This window comes from Synchiropus splendidus, chromosome 10 (genome assembly GCF_027744825.2).
Source record: "Synchiropus splendidus isolate RoL2022-P1 chromosome 10, RoL_Sspl_1.0, whole genome shotgun sequence".
NCBI classification, from domain to species: domain Eukaryota; kingdom Metazoa; phylum Chordata; class Actinopteri; order Syngnathiformes; family Callionymidae; genus Synchiropus; species Synchiropus splendidus.
Window position 1 is genome coordinate 231,515 of NC_071343.1, and position 17,060 is coordinate 248,574.

The following is a 17,060-nucleotide window of genomic DNA, read 5'->3' on the forward strand; positions in this document are numbered from 1 at the left end:
CTGTGAGCGTGATGGTCCTTCAGGAGACGGTGACGTGTTTTCTTGCCAACACCAGAACCACCAGCTTTCACTCAGGAGCTGGCTCCGGCCGACGTGGTGAAGGAGGCGTCGGCTCGCTTCAGCTGTCTGTTGAGCGGCACCCCGCCGTTTGACATTACTTGGCACAAAGACGCCAAAGAGATCAAAGCCAGCGCGAAGCACAGCTTATCTCAAGCCGGCGACTCGCTGAGTCTGGAGGTGCACAAGTGTGACGCCGCCGATGTCGGCGAATACCAGTGCTCGGTCTCCAACGAGGTGGGAAGCTGTTTGTGTAGGACAACGCTGAGCCTCAAAGGTTTGTCGTCGCTCCGGTTTGCACACGTCCGCCCAAGTCGTCCACGTCCGATAACGAGTGTCGCTCACTTTGTCTGCTAGTGCCGCCAACGTTCACCAAGAAACTGGAGGACTGGAGCACAGTTCTGGGCCGAGAGGCCATGTTTGTATGTGAGGTTCAGGGGTCCCCCCCTCTAGCTGTGCAGTGGCAGAAGGACGACAACTGGATTTTAGAGGGCTCTCAGACGGAGAGCACGTTTGAGAACAACGTCGCGACCCTCCGGATCCCAGCCTGCGAAGCCATTCACAAGGGAAGATACTCTTGTCAGGTGGTCAACCAGGCGGGGCAGGAGAAGTGTTGGGCTGCCCTGGAGGTGGAAGGTATGAACGAGCACGTGCAGCTGCAGCCACGCAGCTCCAACTGCTCTTCCATTTGTTGTTGTAGAGCCTCCTCAGGTCACAGAGAAGCCGGAGGTGATCAAGGTGACGGTTGGAGATCCGGTTAGTCTGGACTGTAAGGTCACCGGATCTCCTGAACTGAGAGTCAAATGGATGAAAGATGGAGAGGAGCTTCAGTCCATCAGGCGGCACAAGCTGAGCTTTGACAACAACCTCAGCAGCCTGAAGATCCAGTCCACCCAGATGGAGGACCAGGGAGAATACATCTTCCAAGTGGAGAACCACATTGGCCGCTGCACCTGCCGGCTTAGCGTGGTGGTGCTGGGTCAGTTCCGCTCAGGAAACGGTGAGAGGAGGCGAAACCCGCGCGCCGCTAACTTGCACTCTCTCCACGAACAGAACAAGTCATTCCGCCGAGTTTCACCAAACCGCTGCAGGACATGCAGGAGGTTCTCAGTGGCTTTCTCCAGATATGTTGCAAAATATCGGGCTCTCTGCCCATCTCCGTGGAGTGGAAGAAAGACGGGTCGAAGATCTCCAGCGGGATCAAACACAAGTTGATCCAGCAGGACAATTCCGTGTCTGTGGAAATCGAGCAGTTGGACACCCTGGATGCGGGAACCTACTCTTGTGGGCTGAGTAACGCAGCAGGAAGCTGTGAATGCAGTGGTTTCCTGGTGGTCAAAGGTCAGACGGCTTCCCTGTGTGAACGCTTTGCTTGCCATCGTCTCTAAAACGGGCTGCATCTCGTCTTCAGAACCTCCCAGCTTTGTGTCTCTGCCCGAGTCTCAGAAGGCTCTGCCCAACGCCACCGTTCGTTTCAAAAGCACTTTTCAGGGCACCCCGCCCTTCACCGTGAAATGGTTGAAGGACGACACGGAGCTACTGACTGGACGCTCCTGCTTCGCGGGCCTGGAAGGCTCCTCTTGCTTCCTGGAGCTCTACTCTGTGGCAGTCAGTCAGAGCGGAGTTTACAGCTGCCAAGTCAGCAATGACGCCGGTTCCGTGCGCTGCAGCGCGAACTTGACAGTCAAAGGTTGGAGTCACTTGTTCTTTCTCATGTCCGCTGTCCGTCCACAGCTTCCCCCGGTGACCCCTCGCTCCGCTCGCATGACAACTGCTGCTCTCACCTGCTTCCATTAACCTCAGAGTGGCAGCTCCACCTGCTAACTTCTTGATTTTGGTCTTCCAGAACCTCCAGAGTTTGTGCTGAAGCTTCCTGCTGCTAAGTTTGTGAAGCAGGGCGAGTCACTGCGCCTGGAGTGCAAGGTGACGGGCTCAGTGCCTCTGACGGTCACCTGGTACAAACAGGACACCCGGGTCTCCGAGCACAGCAACTGCAGGATGTCCTTTGTGGACTCGCTGGCAGTCCTGGAACTTCTGGCCACCGTCTTTGAAGATGATGGCGTTTACACCTGCGAGGCCCAGAACGATGCCGGCAGCGTCAGCTGCAGCACCACACTGACAGTCAAAGGTCAGTTGGCCAGTGGCGCCCCCCGGAGACAGAAGCACTTCTTCACTTGAAGCTGAAATCCGAAACTTTTCTAAAACTCTCTCACATGTAACGTCAAAGCTTCGGCCTCAAACACGTACAGAAGGACCCGACAGCACGTGTCCCCACATCAACCTTCCGACCTGCCACGCCGTGTTTTCAGGTGGTGTTACACGTCGCCACGAGTCACTCTGCCAGCCGCGTTTCCTTTCCTCAGACGTTCAGCCCCATCTGGTTATTATGAATAACTGACATTACTGGGTCGGGAAACAGGGCGGCGACGCTCCCACGACTATGGAGGAAGGGCATCCCTTCCACTGCTATGGTCAGTCACGTGACTCGGTTCTGTCAGCGAAACGACCAGTCCCAAGTGACGGTGACCCCGTGTGGTGATTCCTGCTCCTAATACTCATCAATCCCCCGACTTGGAAAATGTGATCGGGACTTGAAGATGATGGTGGAGTCAGGAGAGTTGCGTCGACTCACCAGAACTGTTCTGGAAACCCACCCAGTCCCGTGAATGCCTGACACCTAACTCGCTGACCTCTGGCAGTTAAAGATGTAGCTGTTTTTTACCGCGTCAGCCTTGAACTGAGCAGCGGGGAAGTGGCGCACAGGTCGTCGCCCGTGCGAAAAGAAAAAGAAAAAAACCAGGAGGCAGAGCAGTTCCGGATTTCAGCTTCAAGGGTCTCCATGTTTGCTGTACTCCTCGTCTTTCCTCTGTAACGGTGTGGTGTCCTCTTGTAGAACCTCCGTCTTTTATTAAAACCCCTGGGCCTGTCGAGGCCCTCAAGGGCAAAGACGTCAGTCTGTACTGCGAGATGGGCGGTTCTGCACCGTTCCAGATCACCTGGTTCAAAGACAGGAAGCCTCTGATGGAGAGCAGGAAGTATAAGATGGTGAGCGAGGGTGGCTCAGCCACGCTGCACCTCATTGGGATTGAGTCTTCCGACGGCGGCGAGTATGAGTGCAAAGTCTCAAACAGTGTAGGAAGCGACTCCTGCCAGACCACCGTTAAACTCAGAGGTCAGTAGACTCATCTGGATTGACTTTGTCACCCACTGACTCAACCTCTTTGCGTTTTTGTTCGTCTCCCCAGAGCCACCGTCTTTTGTGAAGAAACTGTCCAACGTGACAGTGATTCTGGGACAGGAAGTGACCCTAGTGGCCACCGTTAAGGGCTCTGAACCCATTACTGTGTCCTGGGTTCAAGACAAGGATCACATTCTCAGGGACGGGGACAACAGGAAAATCACCTTTGAGAGCAACAAAGTCGCTCTTAAAGTGTTTGCGGCCGACGCCTCGACGGCGGGCAAATACACCTGCCAGCTCCGAAACGATGCCGGGAGCGTGGAGTGTGTGGCTAACTTGACTGTGCTAGGTTCGTACAATAATTCTCTCCTTCTCTGCAGTTCTGTGGCTTCCAGCCGCACGCTTCGCTCAATCGCTGCTTCTTCTCTCGGCTCCAGAACCCGCCAAAATCGTGGACAAGCCCGACGCTCTGAGTGTGACCGCGGGAGACATCGCCGCGCTTGAGGTCAAAGTCTGTGGGACTCCAGAGCTCGTGCCCAAGTGGTTCAAGGACGGAGTGGAACTGGCCTCTGGGAGAAAGTACAAGATCTCCTTCTCTCGCATGATCTCCAGCCTGAACGTGCTGGCAGCAGAGAAGGTGGACTCGGGAGAGTACACCTTTGAGGTCATGAATGAGGTTGGGAAGGACCTGAGCCGCATCAACCTCACTGTTCTAGGTCTGAGACCTTCTTTGAAACGCTGGCACAGCTTGCTTCCAATATTCTGACTTCCACTCTTCTCTCCGCAGACAAACTCATCCCGCCGTCCTTCTCCAGGAGGCTGAAGGACTGCAATGCCGTGCTCGGCCAGGCGGGAGACCTGGAGTGCAAAGTTTCAGGTTCGGCGCCGTTCAGCATCTCCTGGTACCACAACGACCAGGAGATCCAGAGCGGCCCCAACTGCGACATCTCCTTCTCGGACAACGGCTGCACGCTCAGGCTGCCCACGCTCAAGCTCTCTGACTCTGGAGTCTACAAATGTCGAGCGGTCAACAAGGCTGGATCCTGTGAGACCAGCGCCAAGCTGGCCGTCCGAGGTCCCTCATGCACGCGCCAACACACACACACGCACTCACCTGAGCGTCAGGTTACACCCTCAACACAGCGGAAACACGTGCTGTCATCACATCGTGCAACAGTCGTCACACTGCACCACACTGGTGCTGACGTCTCTCTCTCTGGTCTGCACACAGAGCCGCCCTCGTTTGTGGTGGCACCGCAGCCCGTCGACGCCATGCCAGGCTCAGACGTCAGCTTCTCGGCGATGGTGAAGGGCAGCGCCCCCCTCCGGCTGCGCTGGTTCAGGGGTACTCAAGAGCTGGTGGCTGGACGGTCCTGCAGCTTCTCCCTGAAGGACAACCAGGTGACACTGCAGCTCTTCAAGATAGACGCCTCTCACGCCGGCGAGTACACGTGCCAGGTCATCAATGACGCCGGCAAGGAGAGCTGCGCAGTCAACCTTGGAGTCAGAGGTTAGTCTTGAATCACACTGCGTCCGCCGGAGCTCGTGGTGGGTCCCAGCGGAATCACTCACCCACAAGTCCAGAGTCTACCTCCCTGTTGTCACATTGGGGTCCAGCGTGTCCATAAGAGACGAAGCTCAACTTCAGTCTCATGCCTTTCCAGAGCCGGCGACCTTCGTCAAGAAGCTGAAGGACGTGTCGGTGGAGAAGGGCAAACCTCTGACGCTGGAGTGCTCGTATTCCGGGACACCCAAGATCTCAGTGTCCTGGTTCAAAGATGGACAGCAGATCTTGGCATCTTACAAGTATAACATCACCACCACCGAGAGCTCCTGCCTGCTGGAGTGTCTCAGCACTGATGACAAGGAGGCCGCTGGGACCTACTCCTGCCAGGTGTCCAACGACGCCGGCGCTGACTCGTGCCAGGCGCTTGTGACGGTCCTGGGTGAGACTCTTTCTTCATTACGAGCTTCCTGGAGATGTATGGCGCTGATGCCTGGGTCGCTCTCACAGAGCCGCCGTACTTTGTGGAGCCATTGGAGCAAATGGAGGTGACGGCCGGCGACGCAGTGTGTCTGAAGTGCCAGGTTGCTGGGACGGCTGAGATCAAGGTGTCCTGGTTCAAGGCGGATGGAAAGGTGCGCTCCAGCCCCACCTGCAGGATCGAGCTCTCCAAGGGAGCGGCCTGCCTGAAGCTCAGCAAGGCCAGCAAGGCCGATGCGGGCGAGTACACATGCAAGGCAGAGAACAAGATTGGCAGCGCTTCCTCCACCTGCAGGCTCAGTGTGCTCGGTGAGTGCGTCGGAGCTTCTCTCCTCATCTTCCTCCATCCTGGTTCTGTTGCTTTCCAGCTCAGCCGTTGTGTTTGCTGAGTGTCTCCAAAGTTGCGATGATCACGACTCCATCTCTCCTGAATCTCGCCCTCCAGAGGCCAAAACGCCGCCGTCCTTTCCTAAGAAGATCACCAGCCTGCAGCAGACTGAGGGTCAGCCCGTGACCTTCGAGTGCCGGGTGGCGGGCTCGTCTCCCATTGAGGTGGCTTGGCTGAAGGACGGCGCAGCCCTGTCTGATGGCGGGGACTTCACCATGCACTTCGACGACAACACAGCAGTGCTGAGTCTCGCCACTGGAGAGATGAGACACGCTGGCGAGTACAGCTGCGTCGCCACCAATGCCGTGGGCACGGCATCCTGCCGCGCCAAGCTCACCCTCCAAGGTCTGTTGGCCTTCTCGCCGTCTAGTACGGCCCCTCTTTTTGAGTGCGCCCCCGAACCCGCCCGTGTTAGATTGCTGGCCTGTCTGTGGCCCTCTCGTGTGTGTGAGTGTGTGTGTGTGTGTGTGTGAAGTTGACCTTGTGTGAAGGTCAGTGTCTTCCTCTCTGGCCCACAGAGCCTCGCTTCCCACCGGTCTTTGACAGGAAGTTGTCTGCGAAGGAAGTGACAGTTGGAGACAGCTTGGAGCTGGAGTGTCACATGACTGGCTCTGCACCCATCAAGGTCACTTGGTCTAAGGACCACAAGGACATCCGCTCGGGCGGGAATTACAAGATCAGCACGGAGGACAACACGAGCCGTCTGACCATCATAAAGAGTGACCGCGCCGACACAGGCCGCTACTTCTGCCACGCCTCCAATGACGTGGGCAAAGACTCTTGCTCCTCTGACGTCACTGTCAAAGGTACCCAGTGTGGACTCTGCGCTGACACGTGTCCTTGGACCACCCCGACGCTCGCTCCATTGGCTCGGCCGTGGCTTCCCGCTCAACTGCCTCTTTTCATCTGCAGAGCGCAAGAACCCGCCCATTTTCACCAAGAAGCCCTCCGGGCACATGGAGGACACCGAGGGCCGGCTGGTGAAGCTGGAGGGGCGCGTGACCGGCTCCCAGCCCATGCTGCTGCGCTGGTTCAAGGATGGAACTGAAATCTTCACCTCGGACAAATACGACATCAGCTTCAAGAGCCACGTGGCCGTGCTGTGCATCAGGAGCAGCTGCGTGGCTGACAGCGGCACCTACGCCGTCCATGCCTCCAACGAAGCCGGCGAAGCCGCCTGTGACGTGACTGTGGGAATCTCAGGTGGGTGAGCCAGAGTCTGCGGGCGGATACAAGCCCCGCTCCGTCGAGACGAATGGTTCTGGTCCGGTGTCTCGGTGGGGCGCTGATCCCCAAGTCCCGCACTGTCACACACAAGATCAAATGTTATTCTTCAGTCTCTTCTTAAGTCTCTTTTGTGCTTTCACTCCTCCACGATCATTTACTCTGATAGTTCTCCTGAGGTGGTCCTTCTCCACACACCTTGTGTCGGATCACATTTCATGAGGTATCCTGTTCTTCTCTGCGTCTGCTCTGTGCAGCGGCCAAAAAGCCACCGGTGTTCGACGTCCCCCTGAAAGCCGTGACGATCGCCGAGGGCAACAAGCTGAGTCTGGTGTGTCACGTCCGCGGCTCACCCCCCTTGAAGGTTCAGTGGATGAAGGACAGGAAGGAGGTGTCTGAGGGGGGCAGCACCAAAACCACTTTCTCTGATGGAACGGCCAGTCTGGAGGTGGCGGCGGCGTCGCGGCACGATGCAGGAGACTACCTGTGCAAGGCGACCAACGAGGCTGGCAGCGAGTTCTGCAAAGCCAAAGTCAGCGTGGAAGGTAACGACGGCAGCTGATGTGGCGCCACAGAAAGCCGCTGACATGACTTCCCTTGGAATTGTTTTTTTTTTTTCAACTGCAGATGTCAGCGGCGAAGCTTTGTCCTCTTCTCTCCCTTTTTATCTGAGGATGAGGGTGTAGTCCAGAGCCAGTGGGGCTCTCGAGTGGAGGCGCTTTGGTTCTTTTGACCTTTAGTTGTGGCAGTTGTGCTAACGAAACTGGAGCCTCAGCAGCTTCTGACATCATTATTGGATTTTCTTGTACGAACGTTTTCAAAACATTCACACATTAAAACATTCGTCCATCCAAACACCAGCGTCAGACGTCCCACCATTCGCAGCGCTTCCACGCCACGAGTGTGGCGACTCACCAGATGCGGAGAACCGCCAGATGATGCAAATGTAAACAAACATGGTGCCGATGCTATTCGACCACATTGCCTTTTCATGTAAACCAGTGTGAGGACATTGAGGGCGTCCCGCTGTGGATTCAGGAGGACGGCGGTTTTTTCACGTTGTGGACGCCCAGACGCTGGCCTAGCTAAAAGCCTGTTAGACGATGAATGAATGAAAAGGACAATAGCTTAAAGGCGACGTGAATCTCGACTGTGAAACTGCGAATGTTTGTTCCCGTCTCCTCTCATCAGAAGGTTTCTGACGTGTCACTCACTCGCTCATCCTCCTTTGGTAATGCAGTGCCAGTGGGCATGAGCTGCCTCTGCAGGACTTTGCTAGGATCCCACTTTACCACTGTGGAACCCAACTCTGCCTTTGCTGGGAAGAAGCTGTGTGCATCTGCCTCCATGTCCAGGAATTTCTTTCTGGCTGCCTGTCTTCAAACCCGATCATTGGCGCCATGCTGCCGTGAGAAGCCGCAGTTCTTGGCCGGGACGGCCAGGCGTCTCCAGTGTGAATAGCATCGTTGCTTTGGCAGTTCCCTCACATGATCTTCTTGCTGACTGTTATTGCCATCTTTTCCTTCTGCGACATCACCTCCTCTCTTTTCTTCACATAAGAGCCTCCATTCCTTGCATTCCTGGACTTCTCCGGCATGTTTTAGATGACATCAGCTGATCAGCTGCGTGTTCCTTTCAAGTTTGCCGGTTTTGAGAGTGGTCTCGCTCGATGTTCAGGTGCTCTTTCTCGTCTCTTGCTTTTTTCCTTTTGACGGTCTGGAGAGTGACTAGGTTTGGTCAGCGACGTTCCTCTGATGGTCACAGGCTTCTCAGACAGGTGTCATCCCTCTCCTTCCTCTCCTCTCCCTGCAGAGAAAGTGGCCCTGCCCATCCCTGAAACCCCAGAAGCCCCACCCACCAAAGCCGTGGATCAGCTGTTTTTCATCGAGGAGCCACGGAGCACCGTCGTCACAGAGAGTCAGTCACTTTCTGCTACAGTGCCAAATGGTGGTCCCCTTTGTGAAGGGTCTATAAGCTGTTCCTCCTCCGCAGAGGGAAGTGCCACCTTCATCGCCAAAGTGGGCGGAGAGCCCATCCCCAGTGTCAAGTGGATGAAGGGGAAGTGGCGTCAGCTCACGCATGGCGGCAGAATCTCAGTGGAGCAGAAAGGTCAGGACGCCAAGTTGGAGATCCGCGAGGCCACTCGGTCGGACTCAGGCCAGTACCGCTGCGTGGCCTCGAACAAGTTCGGCGAGATCGAGTGCAGCGCCACCCTGCAGGTGGAAGAGAAAAAGGAGGCGGAGCAACTGGATGGAGACCTGCGGGCCAAACTGAAGAAGTGAGCCACACGTGGTCTGAGGGCCTTCCCCGAGTGTCCAGGACCCTCAGTCAACAGTGTCTGTCAACTGTTTTCAGGACGCCGTCAAAGCAGAAGAGTCCGCAGGAGGAAAAAGACATTGACATTGTGGAGTTGTTGAGGAACGTGGACCCTAAAGAGTACGAGAAGTACGCCCGGATGTACGGGATCACAGACTACCGCGGCCTCCTGCAGGCCATTGAGCAGCTGAAAAAAGAGAAGGCAGAGGAAAGTGGACGACCGGTACGTACTGTGTCCTAGCTGAGGACGTGTGGGGTGAAGGGTGGGGCGAAGAGGCGTCATTGACAGAAGGTGCGCGTTAGAGGGCTGGAGCTAAGCGTTCTCTTTTACAGGAAGTGGAACGTGTAGATCGCGAGTCAGACGAGGACATGGCGCGGCTAGTGGCTGACCTGCAGAAACGAATGGAGAGAACTGAGGTGAGTTTTTCCTCCCATGAGCTTTCAGGAGATTAAGTTTGCTCCGGTTTGGTCCCTGCAGCCTGTCAACGTGGTGAAGGACATTGGCGATCAGTCTGTGTTCAAAGACGAGGAGGCAGAGTTTGAGTGCGAGGTGAAGATCAACTACCCGGAGATCACTCTGTCCTGGTACAAGGGCACGCAGAAGCTGGACAACAGCGACAAGTACCTGATCAGTGTCAGCGGTGACCGCCACCTGCTGAGGATCAGAAAGTGCCAGCTGACGGATCAAGGAAACTACCGTGTGGTTTGTGGGCCACACATCTCCAGTGCCAAGCTGACGGTGTCAGGTGAGCCACTTCCTTCCCCTCTGCTAATGTTCTGGCACACCCTGAAGCTAAAGCTGTATAAATGTCCTCAGAGGCCTTGGAACGTGGCGTGACTCCCCGACACCTATTAAGTTAACACACTCCTGGAGCTGTTCTCTCCAGCTCATGCATCGCATCACATTATCGAAACACGTTGTCCTTTCCCACAGAACTGGGGTGTTCAAAAGTTCAACAGTCAAGGCTGGAATCCTTTGCTAGTGGTGTTTGTGATGCCTGTGTGAGAGCGCAGACCTAACGGACGCCGTCTTGTCTTGCAGAGGTGGAGGTGGAGAAGCACCTGCAGGACACTTCGGGTAAGGAAGGCCAGGCCTGCACGCTGTCTTGTCAGTTGTCCGTTCCCAATGTGGAGGCGCAGTGGTTTAAAAATGGCCAGCAGTTAGAGATGAAGGGGAGGTTCGTGTCTGAGGTCAAACACAAGGTTCAGAAGCTTCTAATCAAGGACCTCAAGCCTGAAGACCAGGGCCGGTACACCTGCCGGTACCAGAACTTGGAATCGTCTGCTGAGCTCTGGGTGGAAGGTTTGTAGCTGGACCTTCTAGACGTGCCGGGTGTTCTTTTGACTAACCTCTTTTGACTCATTGACCCTGATCCTCTCTGACTCTCGAGTTGGCCTTTATTAACCCTCTTGAAACCCCACTGGGTCCCTTCACAGCCGTGAACTCGATCATCTCCCCACTCATCCAACCTGAAGTCTTGCCTAACTCAGCACTAGCACTTCGTGTGTCCTGCATTGTGACCGTGTTGACCCTCACGTTTGTGTCTGTTCTAGCTGAACAAATTCATTTCACCAAGCGCATCCACAACGTGGAGGTCAACGAACGCCAGTCAGCCACCTTCGAGTGTGAGGTGTCTTTCGACAACGCCATCGTCTCGTGGTACAAAGACACCTGGGAACTGAAAGAGAGCAATAAGTACAACTTCACGAGCGAAGGGCGTCGGCATTTCATGGTGATCCGAAACGTGACGATAGAGGACGAAGGTGTGTAGAGAGAGGGCGCCGGCCTCTGGTCCCAGTGTTGATAAGTCTCGATCTTGGTCCCATGTAGGCGTTTACTCTGTGATTGTGAGGTTGGAGCCGCGTGGCGAAGCTAAAAGCACAGCTGAGCTTTATTTGTCGGGCAAAGGTACAGTCGCCGTCGCTCCTTCTGCTCCGCCAGACTCCCGATTGTCTAACCTTCACTCTCTTCACTCTTTCACAGAGATCGAATTAGCAATGGTTCCCTTTGGTGAGTATTGCCTCTGGCGCAGGGGTCACTGTCATGGTGGGTTTAGGTAATGGAGGATGCCAGGCGCCTGACGTGTCCCCAGGCTCTTTGCGTACCGGGGGAACTGAGAAGTCAGCGAACACCTGCCGTCCGTCTTTTTGCCAAAAACACATGACCGGCTCCACTTTGGCTGTCGTGGCGTTTGGTCCGTTACCCGCAGCCAACTTTTCCCCCAGATTCAAGTTGTCTTTTGACGTGACTCATGTCGAGCCTGACATTTTGCGCCTGAGTCCCGTTTGCTGCCATCATGTGGCATTCCCGGGTTCAACTGGACGACAGGTTGATTCTTTATCATTCCTTCCTGATGAAGATGTTCCTTGGACCGAGTGAAGATCTCAGGCTTCTTGGTTAAGGAGATAAAGTCATTTCCTTGGACAGAGATGAAGGAGGCCGCTTTCTGGTGAAGCGATGATCACGTCAGGTTAAAATAGGACCAGATTACTTTTCTTGAGGTTGTGTGACGCACCTAAAGATGGGCTTGACAGCCGTGGATGTGCTGCAGCGAGACCTTCAGTTCTACTTCAGCTGGCCCCAGCTCCAGAAGCTGATGCCGAAACTGTGTCTCACACGTCAAGAAGCAACCAGTTGAAGGTGGTAGCTTGTTCGTGTGAGGAGACCTGGTGGGGGGTTGATAGGAGGTCGCTCTGAGAGGGTCTCCTCGGTTCTTTTGTGTGTGTTCTCACTCTGCTCCAGTGACTGAAAGTCGACTCTGTGTCCTATAGATGTGCCAGACTCTTCTGTTCAGAGGCCTGAGATGCCACCATCACTGGAAATACAAGGTGAGTTCCAAACTCTGGGCCAGACAAGCATCTCGAGAACTGTGGAGAAGAAGTGGGCCACAGCTGCCGCAGCCATGCCTGACCTGGAGTGCACGTTTCTGTGGCTCCCTTCTTCCACACAGTCACTTTGTAGTCTTGACGTGGTGTCTCTGTCAAAGAGGTGACTTTGTGTTTGTGTTTGTCTGAAGAGTCAGCTGAGCTTTATCAGTACGAAGAGAAACACGAAGAGCGAGGTTTGTGTTTGGTTTGACTCGCCTGCTCCACTAACTCTGGCACTGAGACACTGACCAGTGTCAGAACTGTCGGCATCACTCACATTCTGCTTCGCTAGACTCCGGAAACGGTCCGATTCAAAGTCAGTACAGGCTTAAGGAACGTGTGACTAATCCAGGACACGGCTGAGACGCTGCTGACCTGAAGTGAAGGAAGTCCACCACCGTGAGAGTTGGGTGGCCCTTCGCGACTCTCTGAGTCTAAGAAGTGGATTTGATTTGGCAAGAGCGTCGGACCTCACAAGCGTTGGCGGGGAAAGAAACGACACCAATGTTTCCCGCCAACCTTCCTAAAGCCAGTCTGGGACACAGCGTCAGGGGTGACCTGACACCCGGGACACACACACACACACACACACACTTAGCAGCCGGAGTGTTAGCTGTCTCGCGAGGTTTTAGTTTGTGGTGAGAAACGAGTAACATCTCTCTTGTCTGCCCCTGTCCCGTCTCTGTTGGTTGTCCCCTCAGTGGAGATGCAGAGCTGGACAGAAGAGACACTGACTGTGTCCACAGCAGAAGGTATTAGTTCTGGGATCGTGCAGCTGTCACTCTGGCTCGCTCTTCATTTGTGTTTGTGATGGTGTGATGTTCATGTGTCTGACTCAAAAACTTCTCTCATATGTCTCACATGATTCTGGTTCTCTCCTGCAGTTTCCAGCGTGGTGGTGGAAGAGACAGTGGAGACCAAGAAAGTGGAGATGAAAGAGCAGGTGCCTAAAAAAGGTACCAGGAACACCTTACATTTTCAGCTTTGCTGTGTGCTCAACACGCTCTTCTATGTGCCCCCTACTGAAATCATGGCAGTCTTCCTCTGATGTGGCGCCCGAGTCCCTCTGTGTGTCTCGTCCATCTTCTGCTAAGCAACGTGGCTTTGCACGTAGCACATAGAGTTCCTGCTGAAGCTAACTCTTGAACTGTCTTTTAAGTCCCCAAAGCGGAGGAAGAGCTGGCACCCACTGCCAAGGAGCCACCCGCCCCTGAAGGTACCAAAATACACTGGCATGTGCAAGCAAGCCCGTGTGAAGAACAAGCCACACGTGCGGATGATGTTAGATATTGACTCACCTTCATTTGAAGCTCCAGAGGAGAAGATGCCGGTGGATGAGAAGGTTCCAGTGGTTTCAGCCCCTGAAAAGAAGGAAGCTCGTGAAGGTAGAGATGTTGCTCTCTCTACCTCTCTAGGCCCAAACACTCCTTTGCTCTGTTGTCTGACCCATTTTGTGTTTCAATTTCAATGTATCTTAAAAGAACCCTCAGAGAGGAAAAAGCCAGTAGAAGCTCCGAGTCCACCTCCCAAGAAGCCTGGACTACCGGAGAAAGGTACCTGTCCAGTGCTTGGTTCACAGTCTCTCACCTCTTCATGTCCCTGTGCTTCATCTGTGATGTCCATCTTCATCCGAGTGTGTTTGCTAGAGACCTTCCTCTTCACCCGAGTGTGTGTGCCCGAGACCAGCCTTATCGTCTGAGTGTGTGTCCCAGACACCTATCTTCATCTGAGTGTGTGCCTGAGACCACCCTCTTCATTTTCTGTGCTAGTGCCTGGAATCTTTAGCACACCTCTTGATTCCTCTTGTTCAACAATGTTGTACTAATGCTAGCCAATGTCTTCTGGTACCACCAGAGCCTGCTGCCAAACCAGAACCTGAATCTAAACCTAAAGCAGAACCAAAGCACAAACTTGCGCAGGCTTCCAAAGAGGAACCCGAACCTATACTTAAACCTCTTCCAGCCGCTAAGGCAGAGCCAGAACCCAAACCAAGGGCTGTTCCCATTCCGAAAGAAGATGCGGAACCCAAGCCGGTCCCAGCACCTAAGGTCGAGCCGGAACCCAAACCAAAGCCGGTCCCAGCACCTAAGGTCGAGCCGGAACCCAAACCAAAGCCGGTCCCAGCACCTAAGGTCGAGCCGGAACCCAAACCAAAGCCGGTCCCAGCACCTAAGGTCGAGCCGGAACCCAAACCAAAGCCGGTCCCAGCTCCCAAAGTCGAGCCGGAACCCAAACCAAAGCTGGTCCCAGCTCCTAAAGTTGAGCCGGAACCCAAACCAAAGCTGGTCCCAGCTCCTAAAGTTGAGCCGGAACCCAAACCTAAGCCGGTCCCAGCTCCCAAAGTCGAGCCGGAACCCAAACCTAAGCCGGTCCCAGCTCCCAAAGTTGAGCCGGAACCCAAACCAAAGCCGGTCCCAGCTCCTAAAGTCGAGCCGGAACCCAAACCAAAGCTGGTCCCAGCTCCTAAAGTCGAGCCGGAACCCAAACCAAAGCCGGTCCCAGCTCCTAAAGTCGAGCCGGAACCCAAACCTAAGCCGGTCCCAGCTCCTAAAGTCGAGCCGGAACCCAAACCTAAGCCGGTCCCAGCTCCTAAAGTTGAGCCGGAACCCAAACCTAAACCGGTCCCAGCTCCTAAAGTCGAGCCGCAACCCAAACCAACACCAGTACCATCTCCTAAAGTCGAGCCGGAACCCAAAGCAAAGCCAGTCCCAGCTCCCAAAGTCGAGCCGGAACCCAAACCTAAACCGGTCCCAGCTCCCAAAGTCGAGCCGGAACCTAAACCAAAACCCGTTCCAGCGCCAATAGAAGAGGCCCAACGAAAACCTGTACCTCTTAAGGACGAGCCTGAACCCAAACCAAAGCCGGCGCCACCTTCCAAAGTGGAACCAGAACCTAAACCTACGTTGGCACGTGAGCCTGAGACCAAACCAATATCAGTTCCTGAAGCTGAGCCAGAACCCAGTGCTCCAGCCAAAGTGGAGCCTGCAGTTGAACCGAAGAGGGAGGCTCCAAAAGGTATTCCTTGTCCTTATTCCTGCCTTGATGTTCTGATGTTGGTGCATGCGTGTGTGAGTGTGAGGCTGGACCATCAGCTCTTTTCATCTAAGCTGCAAGTCTAAGTCCTGTCTGTCTACTTGAATATCGCTTTAAGTCTCTGAGGAGGCGGCAAAACCTGAGCATACTGCCATCAAAGGAAAGCCAGCAGCAACAGAAGAAGAACTGGAATCTGCTGAGACCAAACCAGAGCCAATCATTACCCATCCAGAAGCTCCTTCTTTGATTCCTCCTTCTGCCAAACCTACTCCACAACCAGAATCCAAAGTGCTGAAGCCAGAACCTCTGCCACTGAGCAAACCTGAAGAAGAGGTATTTGTAAAACCTTTGCCAAAGGTGCCCGAACATGAGGAGGTGGCATCTACTGAGCGTCAGAAGAAAGGTACCAGTTATTTTGGACGCGACCGTGTGCTCTTTTGTTGGAGCTCTGAACACGGCTTTGGAAATCATCTGGGTCTCCATGAATGTTTGACCACCCTGTTGTCTTTAAGACGCGACGTCAAAGAAGGAGCCTGTGACAGCTCCGCTGCCCCCCCAGAGGAAAGGCACGGTGGAGTTGAAGAAGCCTGCTGCCCCTGAAGGTACCTGAAGCTCATCACCATCATCACCATCCTCACCATCATCAGCCACTAAACCAGAACCTTAGAACCGTCGCCACTGCCTCCACACTTTCACTCGTCAGAGTGTGCTTCATCTTTCTTGATCCGTCTTTGACCTCACAGCCTCTAATTCTAGTGACTGGTTTTCAGCTCCTGTCCAGGAGAAGGTGACCCAGCTCAAACCAGTGGTTGTTCCTCCAGGAGAAAAGAGAGAGAAAGGTATCGCAGTCCTGTTGGTCCAGCCTCAGTGGCTCCTGCAGCAACCATGTACTGCTTTAGCTTGTTCCTTGGGTGCGGAGCGGCTCTGTTCCAAGGCGCCACCTGCTGGTAGTTGTGGCAGCTAACACAGAGTGTGTTCAGAGCTGACCAGTGCACCAGCACGTCCCTCTTGTGTCCACCTCAGTCACATCTTTGCATGTCTCTTTGTCCTAACGTCTTAAAGGCTCAGGAGCCACACCTTTTAATGGTGCTGTGGTGTCAGAGCCAACGGTTGAAAGACCTCCAGCTCAAGCAGAAGGAACTCCAAAGAGTCCAGCTCAGGAAGACATCCCGGAGAAGAGGACAATGCCAGACAAAAAGCCTCTGGAGGTTCCTCAGAAAATGGCTGACGAGAGGCGTCACACAGAGACGACTGGAGACGTTTTGAAACCCCTGAAGACGGTTTCTGAAGTGGGAACAGAGGAAACCTCCCAAGGTACAAACAAGCTTGTTCACGTCAGTACTGACAGTGCGTCTGAAGCAGCATTGTGGCGGCTGGGTGAGTCATGGTCTGGACTCTGACGGTGGGCGGTCCTAGTGCACCGAACTGTTGCTCTTTTCTCTGCCGCCACTTTGCTACCTCTTGTTCCGTCTCCTGGTGTTAATGATCTGATCTCTCTTTGAACCCCAACTCCTCTTGGCTCACGTATGGATGACTCTTGAAAAGACTCAATCCGAGGGAAGACTCTGGAGACCTCTGCTCCTGTGCTGTCCACAGACAAAGGTATCAACCGCGTGCCATCATCTCATCGTCCCCGCAGGGCACCTAAACTGGGCTCTTTGCTAACAACCACGATTGTTTTGTGTTTTGCTGTCATTTCTTGGCGCCGCTGCATGACGCCCGTTCTTCAACCTTCTTAAACGTCGACAGGAGAAAGCGAAGTCAAAGCTCAGCAGAGAGAAGAGACTAGGAAGAAGCAGGAAAGTCTCAGTACAATGGAGGACGTTTCTTGGGCCGAAGAAGGACAGGAGTTGCCAGAGCTGGATTCTCAAGAGCACATAACACTGACCTGTGGGATGAGTCGGATATTGGGGCAAAGGCAGACAGAGTCAGCGCAGAGAAGCACAGTTTCTGTTCCCAAAGAAACAAGCGAGTCACGAGTCGTGCCAGGGCAGCTTGAGGAAACCAAGCCA

General features: G+C 54.4%; 1 protein-coding gene across 13 annotated transcripts in view; it reads left to right on the forward strand.

Moving 5' to 3' along the window:
* ttn.2 (titin, tandem duplicate 2) overlaps window positions 1-17,060 on the forward strand; it is a 150,120-nt gene that overhangs the window by 36,835 nt on the left and 96,225 nt on the right. For 7 of the 13 annotated variants that reach the window (XM_053876224.1, XM_053876223.1, XM_053876225.1 and 4 more), the window contains 36 exons: window positions 56-334; window positions 415-693; window positions 758-1,036; window positions 1,111-1,398; window positions 1,469-1,747; window positions 1,904-2,185; window positions 2,951-3,229; window positions 3,303-3,584; window positions 3,673-3,951; window positions 4,023-4,310; window positions 4,467-4,745; window positions 4,900-5,181; window positions 5,250-5,528; window positions 5,665-5,952; window positions 6,126-6,413; window positions 6,520-6,810; window positions 7,089-7,376; window positions 8,644-8,748; window positions 8,824-9,109; window positions 9,187-9,370; window positions 9,481-9,564; window positions 9,626-9,893; window positions 10,190-10,450; window positions 10,702-10,911; window positions 10,979-11,056; window positions 11,132-11,158; window positions 11,920-11,976; window positions 12,165-12,209; window positions 12,717-12,767; window positions 12,900-12,971; window positions 13,175-13,231; window positions 13,326-13,400; window positions 13,497-13,568; window positions 13,870-15,030; window positions 15,167-15,451; window positions 15,561-15,650. In XM_053876224.1, the coding sequence (XP_053732199.1) occupies window positions 56-334; window positions 415-693; window positions 758-1,036; window positions 1,111-1,398; window positions 1,469-1,747; window positions 1,904-2,185; window positions 2,951-3,229; window positions 3,303-3,584; window positions 3,673-3,951; window positions 4,023-4,310; window positions 4,467-4,745; window positions 4,900-5,181; window positions 5,250-5,528; window positions 5,665-5,952; window positions 6,126-6,413; window positions 6,520-6,810; window positions 7,089-7,376; window positions 8,644-8,748; window positions 8,824-9,109; window positions 9,187-9,370; window positions 9,481-9,564; window positions 9,626-9,893; window positions 10,190-10,450; window positions 10,702-10,911; window positions 10,979-11,056; window positions 11,132-11,158; window positions 11,920-11,976; window positions 12,165-12,209; window positions 12,717-12,767; window positions 12,900-12,971; window positions 13,175-13,231; window positions 13,326-13,400; window positions 13,497-13,568; window positions 13,870-15,030; window positions 15,167-15,451; window positions 15,561-15,650 (8,277 nt within the window). The remainder of the gene's footprint in view (window positions 1-55; window positions 335-414; window positions 694-757; window positions 1,037-1,110; window positions 1,399-1,468; window positions 1,748-1,903; window positions 2,186-2,950; window positions 3,230-3,302; window positions 3,585-3,672; window positions 3,952-4,022; window positions 4,311-4,466; window positions 4,746-4,899; window positions 5,182-5,249; window positions 5,529-5,664; window positions 5,953-6,125; window positions 6,414-6,519; window positions 6,811-7,088; window positions 7,377-8,643; window positions 8,749-8,823; window positions 9,110-9,186; window positions 9,371-9,480; window positions 9,565-9,625; window positions 9,894-10,189; window positions 10,451-10,701; window positions 10,912-10,978; window positions 11,057-11,131; window positions 11,159-11,919; window positions 11,977-12,164; window positions 12,210-12,716; window positions 12,768-12,899; window positions 12,972-13,174; window positions 13,232-13,325; window positions 13,401-13,496; window positions 13,569-13,869; window positions 15,031-15,166; window positions 15,452-15,560; window positions 15,651-17,060) is intronic. The other 6 variants (XM_053876228.1, XM_053876226.1, XM_053876229.1 and 3 more) reach the window with 6 other exon arrangements.